Source organism: Dendropsophus ebraccatus, chromosome 6 (assembly GCF_027789765.1).
Source record: "Dendropsophus ebraccatus isolate aDenEbr1 chromosome 6, aDenEbr1.pat, whole genome shotgun sequence".
NCBI lineage: Eukaryota > Metazoa > Chordata > Amphibia > Anura > Hylidae > Dendropsophus > Dendropsophus ebraccatus.
In genome coordinates, this window is record NC_091459.1 from 53,904,275 (window position 1) to 53,916,748 (window position 12,474).

The window sequence follows — 12,474 nt, forward strand, 5'->3', positions numbered from 1 at the left end:
AGGGCGATGATGGGAACTGTAGTCATGTAACACACACTTCAGCTATCAGGGCGATGGTGGGGGTTGTAGTCATGTAACACACTTCAGCTATCAGGGATGATGGGGGTTGTTGTCATGTAACACACACCTCAGCTATCAGGGGGATGATGGGAACTGTAGTCATGTAACACACACTTCAGCTATCAGGGCGATGGTGGGGGTTGTAGTCATGTAACACACACTTCAGCTATCAGGGATGATGGGGGTTGTTGTCATGTAACACACACTTCAGCTATCAGGGGGATGATGGGAACTGTAGTCATGTAACACACTTCAGCTATCAGGGGGGATGATGGGGGTTGTAATTGCACTATTCCAGCTGGATTCGGGCGGCAGAGTAATGTGCAGGCTACTTCCCCCCTCCCACTTCCCTTCACAGTCGCAGCCAGGCCAACCTTTTGTTCACCCCCCACATTGCTGATGCCGGCCCCGGGGATGTCCTGACGGCCCGGCCTCACAGCTACCTCCTGTCAGATCTCCTCCTCGCCTCCCCCACCTCCAGCCTTCTCCTGCGTTCTCCTCTCCCGGACCGTGCAGCTCTCAGCCGCTCTCCTCCCTCTCCTGCCGCCGACCCTGTGCTGCCCCTCTGCCCTTGTCAGACACTCACCGGCCCAGCTGTGTCTCATGCTCGGTGCCTGTGGAGGGGGGGGGGGGGGGGGGGAAGGTCCTCATCTTAGCCCATAGGACCCGCAGTGACACACACGTGTCCCGGGGCTGGCGATGTCAGAGGCAGGAGCGGCGACCTAAAATTTGCCGGCGGCAGCTGCATGGTGGGTGGATGATCTGGGCCTGAGTGAGTGCGCAGGGTCCCGGGTCTGTGTTCGCAGGGGTGGCACAGAGAGAACATGACAGGCACTCAGGTAGCCGCCTGTCATGTTCTCGGCACTATATGTTAAACTACGCTATTTTGTAGTTTAACATAAAGTATCGATACCAGGAAATCCTGGTATCGAACCGTTTTTTTGCCCCGAAAATCGATAGTAGTATCGATTTTTCGGTGCATCGTGCATCCCTAGTACACATGCTCGGCCAGGAAATCTCTGAACGTGGACGGACAGGGAGCCTTTACTAGTAACAGCAGGGGGTGCCATTCCAGTTATTACAGGTATTTATCTTTACAGGGGAAGATTATTTTTTAAGACTGGATCTTGCAAATGGTTTAGAAAACTGTTCTGCAGTTAAATAAATTTAGGTCAATTGGTGGCAGAACCCCTTTAATAAAAATTTTCGCCAGACTTCTCCTTTAAACTGTACTAAAACAGCTAAACATTTTCAGGCATTTAGCGGTTTCTGATCAGTTAAAAAAAAATTGCTCATCTTGCTTATCTTCCGCAGCCACCAAAATCCTGTTCAGCCAATCACTGAATGAGATGGGACAGCTCTGCAGTCAGAGACCGGCTGACACACTTGTCTAGAGTGACAGCCCACTCAGCTAATCACTGACTGACTCTGTGACTGGCTGAGTCACATGGACACATGGATTGCGGACAGGTGAGAAACCATTTTTTTGGTGTGTTTTTTTTTTTTCCTGGTAGATGAGCAGTCACCATCCTTCCAAACTTTACAAAAAGGTAGGTTCCGTACCAGACTAAACTTTTTGCATAGTTTACAATGAATCTAGGTTTAGGCTGTTTGAGCCACTCATCTCTAGTATCAATCAATTTGATCGGTTCTAGTACCAAATCACCCATGTAATGCTACCATAGTTTTCTAGCTCCTAAAAACTAGGACATCTTCCAGAAGATTTTCTAGAGAACAATATACCATGCACAGGAAGGGTATTTTTTTCTTCACACAACCCCTTTAATAACAAGTCTGTAAATAAAATTCTAATCTAGACAAAATCGTACAAGAAAAGATCCATGAGTTCAAAGAATATTTGCAGATATCAGTTACAGTCGCATACATTCTTTGTGTGCAAAGCAAATTCGTCACAAAAGAAAAATAACCAATTCACAATCTTCACCATACAACCATGGCAGACAAATGGGATAAACAGAAACACTTAAAAGCCAATTCTTAAAAGTTGTGTTTGTTAAACAGCGATCACATTTAGCAGTCTCTTCTAGAGTGATATCAACAGATGTACTCCACATGAAAATTCTTTAAAACTAAGTTCCATTTGTTGAGTAGCAACTGAATTAAAATACACTGGTATATTGGTTGACTAATGGATTGAAGTCAATTAAAAAAAAAAAAATCTTGTAGTCTTGGGTCTTTTTCAGATGCATTATTCCTGTGAATGACAGAAAACGGTTATTGGAACTTCTCTCTAATGCCACAACCAGGAAGCAAGTTTTACCCTTTCAATCCAGTTCATTCTTGTATATCCCTTTGTGGCTTTAATGCAGTATCTTATTTTATTCATATGAATAGTTTTTTTTAAATGCTACTGGTTTCATTTTGACACAATAGTGGTTTAGCAATTACTCTGTCTGCCATTACAACATAGTTCTAAGGCCTTATTCCCGCATTCCATATATACAGACGGTGCAACACAGAACATAATGTATCAGGAATAATGCAAGAAGCGCCAAAACAGTTAAGGGCTATGGTCACAGTTTTTCACTTAGTATTTTTTTTTCAACCAAAACCAAAAGTTGGTTGAAAACACAGAAACTCTGCAACTCTTTTCATTATAATTTGCCCTGTCAGTTCCACTCCTGATTTTGCTAAATCCGCTGCAAAATTGCTACGCGTGAGGTACTGTACTGACACAGCTGCATGTTTATCTCAGTACAGAACTGCAAAGATTTAAAGTGTTTCTCAGCTCCCAGCATCACAAAGATACACGATGCCAGGAGTTCCAATAATCCATTCTGTTACACACAGTCCATATATACGGACTGTGCATTGAATGTGGAAATAATGCCTTAGTGTATAAGCTCCTACAGTGCCCTGCTCTATGGGAAGCAAATTAAAGTCACAATTTATGTTGCTGTCCACACTACCAATAAAGTATCATGCAATTAAATGGTGGGACAAGATGAGAGCAGGAAGCATGTTAGGCTGCAACTGTTAACTCGTATACAAACCAGGTACGTTACATTATGCCTAAGCAGTTATATCTGCCAGAGCGTGCGTGCGTGCGTGTGTACACACACACATATATAAACTTTTTTTTTTATATGCAATGTGTTGGAAGGGAGATTTGCTACCTTTTCATCTTTGCGCCTCTCTTCCATTGTTTCATCTTCCTCATCTATGAGGCCATCTCCCTGGAACTTGTCATGTGTCCATTTTGGACTGCTCCCAGACTTTTTAAAGGGAAACCTTCCTCTTCCACGCTGGAAGTTGCCACGTCCCCTCGCTCTCCTTGCCCAGTAATCCACTCCATCGTCTCGATCATCATGCTACACAAACATATATTTATGTTAAAATGAAAAGCAAGCCTACAAATACGCTATTATATTATGTGCTTATTTTTATTTATTTTTTGCCGGTAAATCGCGTCATCAGATTTGAATTTATTTAACAGTTTTACAAGTAGCCTAAATAGCACATATATTTATCAGAATTCACTGCCATCAGCTTCTTGCAAGAAACAAAGACATTACAGCACATTGGTTCAAGTCTTTGTAGATGCATATATACATATACCGTGATTAAAATGGAGAATGCAAACAGGCTGACCTGATGATCTCATATGCTCTGCAACAGATTAACCAACCATGGATATACCCTGCAGTTCATTACTAACTTTGTATGACAAATGCTCCTTGTAAATGTGCTTAAGTGACATTACCATGCAGACATAAGGCTGCAGTAATAAATGCATAATTTAATTTTAAAGGGCACCTGTCATTATTATTTTTTTTTTTGTTCTCACGCTTTATAACAAAGCTATACTTACTTGTATCCAGGTCCAGTCTCCTGAAGCTTTTTAGTCATGTGCTGGTTGAAAAAGAAAGACTAAACATAGGAATCCCAGCCAGTACAGAGAGTCACGGCTCAATGTGTCTATCAGTCACATGACTGCCTTCTCTGTGAGCGCAGATGACTGGGACTTCCTGTTTTTATTCTTTTTCAACCAGCACAAAACTAAAATGCTTTAGGAGACTGGATGTGGATACAAGTAAGTATAGCTTTGTTGTAAAGTATAACTAAAAACTTTCTTCCATAAGTAGAATTGATCTATTCTACAGCTAAATACTTATCAGCCATAACATTAAAACCACCACAATGATTTCTGTCAAATGCTATATTAGAAAGCAAGTGTACAGTCAGTTTTTGAAGTGGATGTGTTGAAAACATAAGTTTAAAGGTGTCATCCCAGAATTGACACTTATCCCCTATCCACAGGATAGAGTACCACCCCCGCCCGAAACACACACAAACTGAAGAACAGGGTTGCGAGTATGCCATTTGAATAGCGCAGCAGGTATACATCCATGCTGCTGCTCTATTAGTTCTATAGGTGCTGCCAGGGATAGCCAAAAACAGTGCTCAGCTATCTCTAGCAGCTCCTATGGACCGTAAATAAGTGGTATGATATCACAACTAGAGTTAAGCAAACTTTGAGCACGCTTGGGTGCGTCCAAACCAGAGCATGCGGCATGCGATTTCCAGTGGCCGAAGTTGGATGGAGCCCTGGGGAGTCCTGGATAGCATGGATAGAGCCATAGGCCATAAGCTGTATCCATGTTTTCCAGAACTCCCTAGGGCTGCATCCAACTTCAGCAGCCATCAAATGCCGAACGCCCTGGTTTAGACCCACCCAAGCGTGCTCCAAGTTTGCTCATATTATTTTATTAGTGTTAACTAGCGCTATTTTTCTGGGAATTGTGCAATTTGCCGCAAAATAGCACTAATTAACACTAAACGCCAATTAAATGCTAAGTGCGAACATAGCCTAATTACAACCTCTGAGCAGAAATCAGGGTACTTTTAAGAATTTGATAAACCGTAACGAGTGCCAAATTGCAATGGCTAGACATGAGGATAAGACCACCGCCAAAGTGAAGCTGTGTCGTTGGGTGTTCCCGTGTACAACTTTAGGATCTCATCAAAAAGTGGCAACAAGGTCATGGGTGCCCAAATTTCATTAGTGTATATAGGGAGAGGCAGCTAAGCCTTCAAGAGCTATTGAAAAACATACTGCTGGGTAGGATAGAAAAGGTGGCATTTCATACACCGGCCTCAAGTAAACGCCGTCTAGTGTGTGATCCACGTGATACCATAAATTCAGCACTGGGAGGTCAGACCCTTTCAAGTGAATCCATGCCCCTACCACTCCACTCACATGGGAAGCGCTGCGCTAAACGGCAAATAAATGCAAAACAGTTGTACAAAACTCGGATTTGCAACTTTGGGTACATCTCAAGATGCAATGTACTATGGTGGGAAAGTTGCACGTGCTGACCCCTTTCTACCATCAAGTGGTTACAATTGGCAAGTTTGCAGAGAAACTGAACTATGAAGCAATGAAGGAAAGTCGGCCCTAGTCAGAGAAATCATGTTTCTTTTATGTCAAGGCCGAGCGTGTGTTATTTATCTAGGAGAGAGATGTCACCAGGATGCAGTATGGGAAAAAGGTGAAGCCAAGAATAGCATAGGAAAGGTTCTTGTGAGGACTGTGGGGTCTAGCATTGTAGGTGTTGTCTGCAAAAACGTTCAGTTCGGTGAGTACACATTTTCATGGCAGTACCATCTTTCAGCAGGAACTTTTCAGAAATGCGAGTTCAAGGTGTCAACTCCTAAATTTCCCAGATCCCACTCCGATTAGGTTACTGTGAAAAAGGGCTGAATGGTTTGGGCTGCAGTAGGAGGACCTTCACAACATAAGGTGATTGGTTTTAATTTTATGGCTGATCAGTGTTGGTCCAAAAGAGCAGTGTACAAACTGGATGCGGCACCTCTGACCTACTAAGTGTTGAAAGGAATAGGGAACTGAAGTGCTGTAAGATACAAACAGAGCTTCAAACTCTTATTAAATATCACAGGAACAGTCTCTTAACTCTTTCCAGTATAAACCACCACAAAACTGGCCGGGGCAGTGCTTCATCTGATAAATATGTGTGGTATAGTGGGCAATTTGTTCATGCAAATGTAAAACCTTAACACCCACCAGGAAGTATTTCTTGCTTTTAGGAGTATATTCTGGATCCCACTCCTCCTCTTTAGATCGCTTTTGAAAAGTTGGTGCCGTATTCATAGGAGCAGTAGTTGTTCCAGCAAACACCCCTCGAGCACGGCCTCTGCCTCTAATTCGGAACTGCTAAACAATTGGTTTAATTGGTGAAGGGTTCCTTCTGAACATGGCAAAGACGATGAGGTGGTCAACGTAAATGTGTATGATATAGACTGCTGGCATAATGTATGACCACATATTACATGCTAATCAATGTAAAGACAATGGGAGAGATTTATGAAACCTGCAGAGGAATGGTGGAGTAAATGCCCACAGCGACCAATCACATTACGGTTAGGTTCACTAAATCTCCCCCGCTACGGTTATATTCAGCTCTGGGCCATAAATTACATGTGTAAATAAAGGTCATATCATGAATGCAAAGATGATAGTGGAGTCCAAATAAACTGAATACTGTAAGCAACTACAGGGCATGGTTTTTTTTCTCTAGAAAAGAGGGCCACTGTTATTTTAAACAAGTTCCCTCAATTTAATAGGCTCAGTGATTTCCTTCATATTTGTAACTATACCAAAAACGACTCCTTGTCCCTGAAACACAGCTCTAAATACTAGACCAATAGAGGTCTCCCTCCTCTGCCATATCCTGTTCATTGCCTGTTAGGCTCAGTCCATCGCTAGTAACTGGGACACCAAGAGGAAGTTGGTGCTATGTGAAGAGATAAAACCTGGGCTGTGTTCTTGCAATATGTGAACCTGTCTCTATCCTCCAAAGGATCCACACTGTCCTGGAAAGGTAAATCAAAGCTCCTCATCTCAGCACTAACCCCCTGTGTTTCTTTTATTTCTGCTGCAAAGGCAGTGAATCAGTAATCATGCACACATCATATCTAGTATACTGTAACTCATCCCCAGCACAGTGCCAGCCTGTTCAGTCCAGTGTATCAGCATAGTAGTAATGAGTAGGTGCTGTGCTGTCATTGGCCAGACAAGTAAGCGTATGCTTAAAAGAAAAGCTGGCCAAACAAGCTGAAATTGGGTATGGGGGCCTCCCTACTCTCCCCAACTGATGAATAAAAATAATCGGGCATGTTGAATTTTAACAGCTAAACCTTGTGTTCACTTTAGGGATAAGCCTCCACCAGAGTAGTCTAGCTGTGGCTTTCTTTCCATTCCCCACGAATAGCTGTGAGTCAAACAAGACAACTTTGGATAGGGGATAAGTTCTCCAGATCGGAATACCCCTTTAACATGCGTGCACTCTCTTTTTAACAGTACTTTGCTAGTCTGAAGCAGCTTTTAACACATGGACTGTTGCAAACACTAGGCAGGAGATTCTTTTCATTCACTTTAAGTGACTAGCATAGTGACTGATAATTTGGCTTTGGGACTTCAGATGAAATTAAGAGAACGCTAATTTCGAAAATGACAATGTACAAAAAAAAGCTCTAGATATCAGTTAACTACTAGTTACAATTCTATGATAATGTATATATGCTGAAAAGGTAACCATCACTTCATCAAGCCTTTGAAATGTCATAGGGACATGTCAGAGGTGTAGACCAGTGGTTTTCAATTCGAGTCCTCACCAACAGGTTATGTTTTGAGGATATTCCATACAAAGATCACCTGTGATAATTCCTGATTCACTAAGTATAATTATATCACCTGTTAAATACTAAGGAAATCCTCAAAACCTGACCTGTTGGTGAGGCCTGAGGACTGGAATTAAGAAGCACTGGTGTAGACCACTGGGCTCCTGGTGTTAAAACTTCCACAACCTCTAAATCTAAGGAGAAGCAGTGCTCGGCTGGATGCTGTACCTCCATGTTTCTGCTCAGCTCTCCTTAGGCAGCAGGTTCAGTGGTTTACAGACTTTAAATTTATTATGAGCCTACAAACTGCTTGATCCTCTCTTCAAGGAGGGACAATCTGAGAAAATGAAAAATTAAGGGGACACAGACCCTAGTTGAGCAATTCTGCCCATTTATGTTGAACAGTGAGGGTCTTAGCATCCAGAGCCCTGCTGCTAACACTTCTGCCATGTCAGAAGTTTGATGAAATGACAGCTACTCTTTAACTACTACTCACTTATGTTTTTGTTTATTGTTTTTTTTAACTTACAAATGTGCCCCTGGGCCTACTGATGCCTGGAAAACCTGGATATTCTTTGGGCTCCGTTGGGCCTTTGAAATCCTCATCTCTACTTTCCTTCTTATTGTCTTTGTCATCATCAGACAGAGAAGGAGATGGCTCATGATCTTTTCTTCTTTTGCTGTATGAAACAAAAACCACACATAACACACAAAAAACTCTTATAACACAAACCAACATCACATAAAAACAAGATAGGCATCAACAGTAGTTTTATCAGCAAACATTTGAACTTTTTTTGTTGCTATCACCCTAATCGCGCTCTGGTATATCCCAGCCTCTTTGAAACGTAAAAAGATTAAAAAGTAATTTTTATGAGGCCACATATACTGTATCTGTGTTAAGAGCTGAGACAAGGATAATCAATAATGCCCTTTAAAGGCTTGAGTGCGTGTGACTGGAGCATGCTCTAGTCAGTTCATTTGCCATTGGAATGTCAGAGGACGACAATGTTGGATGCAGCCCTAAGGAGTCCTGGAAAACATGGATACAGCCTAGGGCTGGGCGGTATACCGTCAAAATACTGATACCGTCACTGGCGTCGGTTAACCGACCTCAACTCTGCCAGGACGGTATCTGCGGTATTTCACCCCCCTCACCCGGCGGCCGCATGCTCTGCATCCCTCAGATCTCTCTCCCTGATCCTCCGATTCACCTCCCAATACCAGCCAGGGCACACATATGCAAGGTATGGAAGATCCTGCTGCGGGGGGCTGAAGATGAAGAGACTGACAGGCTGCGCACAGGCGTGCTGTGTGCTCAGCGCTGCTGCTGCCGCCGGCTGCTCATTTCTCCTAGCCTCTTTGGAAGCTGCACCGTGTGCCCTGCCCCCCTCTCTCCCGTACATGAAGTGGCTGCAGGAGGTCAGCTATAGGTCGGCATATCCTCGCTCCCATGGGCACCGCACTCTCTCCCGCACAGGAATCCTCGTCGCCCGTTATTTTTTGCTGGAAGCAGCCATGTGTGACGCTCAGCCCGGGACACAGATACATGTGCTACATCACTGAGTGACAGGGGCCGAGGATTCCTGTCGGGGGGTGCGGGGGTGGGTGAAGAGAGAGAGAGCGGTGCTCGGGGGAGCACGGAGGTGCCGACCCATACCTGACCCCAACTGTGTGTGTGTGGGGGGGGGAGATGGGGGGGACAGAACAGCATGTGACAGTGACTGGGGGTAGAGAGATGGATAGATAGGAGGTAGATAAAGAGATAGATAGGAGATAAATAGATAGGAGTCCTATCTCTCCATCTCTCTCCATCTCTCTCCATCTCTCTCTCTATCTATCTCCTCTCTATCTATCTATCTCCTATCTATCTATCTATCTATCTATCTATCTATCTATCTATCTATATCTATCTATCTCCTTCCTATCTGTCTGTCTATGCTGTATAGATAGATAGATATAGCTAACAATATAGGCAACACACTAAACGAACTGTGGCTGCCAGCAGACGAATCCCAGACCTTGGACCAAGTCAGCTTGTAAAAAAATACTCTGCAGCACTCTGATGGTAATACAAACGTGAAAATGTGAATTTATTCCATATAACAATGTGCAGCAAACTTCACAAGTAATATATGACATTTTGGCGTCTCCTATGCCATTTTCAAGTGCCACTTGAAAATGGCGTAGGAGATGCCAAAACATTGTATTACTTTTGAAGTTTGCTGCACATTGTTATATGGAATAAATTCACGTTTGTATTACCTTTGGAAAATAGGGTTTTCAAAAGGGGTGTGGCTTTTAAAAGGGGCGTGTCATAATTATCGTTCAATTTATCATCACCGCGACGACATGTACGATAAACCGCGATATTCATTTAGGCCATTATCGCCCAGCCCTAATACAGCCTATCCAACTTCTCCAGCCACCGGTATTCAAATGGCGAGCGATGAGCCTCAAGCATGCTCCAGTCACGCTTATTATTTCAAGCAGCTGATCAGCAGAGGTGCCCAGAACTGACCTTCTACAGATCTAATATAAATGGTTTATCCTAAGGATATTATCAGCCTTCATTATGTGATTGTGAAAAGCCACTTAAAGCTTTATTTCCATAACCCTAATCAATCAATTCAAACCCTACTGCATCTATTAGAAGGCAACATTTATTAAAAACATCATCGATAATTTAACAATCCCACATAAAGGGAAAAAAAAAGAAAACTTTTGAGATTATATTAAGGATTAAAAAGAAACCTGGGCCACTCCTGATCGGTCTGCTTTAATACAAATATGGATTTCCTATAGCTCCGTGTGGTGTAATTTCTGTTATCACTAGAAATATATGACACTGCCTGTAACTATGCTTTGCAGGGATTATTGAAAGGCCAAGTTAACCTCACACAAAGATCATATGGTGGGAAACATGAATAAAACGTGTATTAAGCACTGCTAGTGTTTTGTGCTGAAGTATTGTGCAGTCCATGCATTGACAGGTCAGAGCTGTTGTGTTGATGTGGGTGTGATGTACATAATACTGGACAGGGGCTTTAAATGGTACGGCTAATGGGTGCATTTTTTTTATGCATCTGCATACATTCTAAGCATGTGTCTGGCCTATAGAAGCCTGTGGATAGGTTCATTATAGACATTTGGAGTAGTAACTGGTTTATATGCTTATACTGCACTGTGAACACAATATAAAGTAAATGCCTCAGCTGCAATTCAGGTTCCAAAGTTCTGACACTGCTGAACAGCTGTTAGATCACGGAGACACATGGTACCTTTCATATACCAGCTGTGCTTCCATATTGCAGTGCAATGTGTCAGAGGCTTTTCCAAGTTCTTGAAATGCTGTTGATTTACCAACCTCATCTGCTGTAACCAACAGTATCATCAGTTTGTAATGTGAACTGCAGCTGAAAGATTACTCTTAAGCCTAGCTTTAGGCCGCATTCACACAGCAGTACTATAATCAGTGCAAATCTTTGTAATATAGCTTTTAATCCTTGTAAGTTCCACTTCTGATTTTAGCTTTCAAATACCGATTCTGACTTAAATACTATCATGTGAATGTTGCCTTACTTCAATGGAGTTTAACAGAAAACAAACCAAAGTGGCCTATAGCCACTATTTAAAGCAAATGTACCACTAAAGATGCTCAATTCAGACTGTCATATCACTTGATCGGCACCACCACACACATTGTAATGGTGTCATCTGTTCCTCCCATTGCCACCAGTTTCCTGCAATCTCCCCCACTTTGTACTTATGTAAATGTCTAGTTTGATGCACTGGAAACGGGCCCAGCACCTCCCAAGTGCACAGACATCTCCTCCCCTCAGTGATGCGACACCTTTAAAATGAAGTCCGTCCCTGGCCCGATGCATCACCAAAAGGAGGAGATATCGGTTGCGCTGTGGGTGCTGGGCCCGCCTCCAGTACACCAAACCAGACATTTGCAGAAGTACAAACCAAAAGATTGCAGTAACTGGGCAGCAATGGGAGTAAAGGATAGCACCATTACAATGTGCCCAGCGGCAGCGATCAGGTGATATGGAAATCTTAATTGGGTAGTTAGCTTTAAACACCAGGTTAAAAGAGAAAACAGAATAGTCATCATTTGCCTAAACTGACTAGGAAACCTGTAAATCTGGTATTGTCGCCCCAAGCACACTGTATTCGCCCTTCACTCCCACCCACTAGAATTTGTATTCTCTTTTTTATGTAAATATCTTTGCTGTTAAGGCAAAAAAAAAAAGCAAAACATTGATAAATTTTCATTGCATGCGGATACCACAGCGTTAAACTGAAAGGAAAACTGTAAAACTAATCACCACCACAACATAAAAAAGGACACAGTAACAACAAGTAACATCCTACTGCACCTAACATATAGTGACAGAAAGATCTCCCAAAATAAGATACGTCTCCAGGCACAAACTGCAAACAGTGGTGTCAATTCTTGATCACAAAATACGTTTGTTTCCTCCATTGACATTGAAGAGTCAACAACAACCAGTGATTTTGTTCAAACTGCGGTGTTATGAGTGGAAAAAGTGGAATCAAGCAGAAAGAACCAAAGTTCTTACACAAACGGGTTCTAGAAATGCACTGCACTGAAGTCCAACTTCCTCATGTTGCCTGGACAATAGGACACAATAATTTGTCATTTTTTTCAGTTAGCTTGCTATTCCAAAGTTTTTGTCCTCATCCACCATTAGTCGTGTAAAAGACAAATACATTTTTGCTGTA

At 42.6% G+C, this 12,474-nt stretch overlaps 1 protein-coding gene across 5 annotated transcripts in view; it reads right to left on the reverse strand.

Moving 5' to 3' along the window:
- Positions 1-1,818: 1,818 nt before the first annotated feature.
- BCLAF1 (BCL2 associated transcription factor 1) overlaps positions 1,819-12,474 on the reverse strand; it is a 33,609-nt gene continuing 22,953 nt past the window's right edge. For 2 of the 5 annotated variants that reach the window (XM_069974995.1, XM_069974996.1), the window contains exons 9-12: positions 8,252-8,402; positions 6,107-6,256; positions 3,198-3,392; positions 1,819-2,275 (exon numbers count right to left, since the gene is read on the reverse strand). In XM_069974995.1, coding sequence (XP_069831096.1) covers positions 2,270-2,275; positions 3,198-3,392; positions 6,107-6,256; positions 8,252-8,402 — 502 coding nt within the window. In that variant the 3' untranslated portion in view covers positions 1,819-2,269. Of the gene's footprint in view, positions 2,276-3,197; positions 3,393-6,106; positions 6,257-8,251; positions 8,403-12,311; positions 12,470-12,474 lie in introns of those variants that run through there. The other 3 variants (XM_069974997.1, XM_069974998.1, XR_011363648.1) reach the window with 3 other exon arrangements.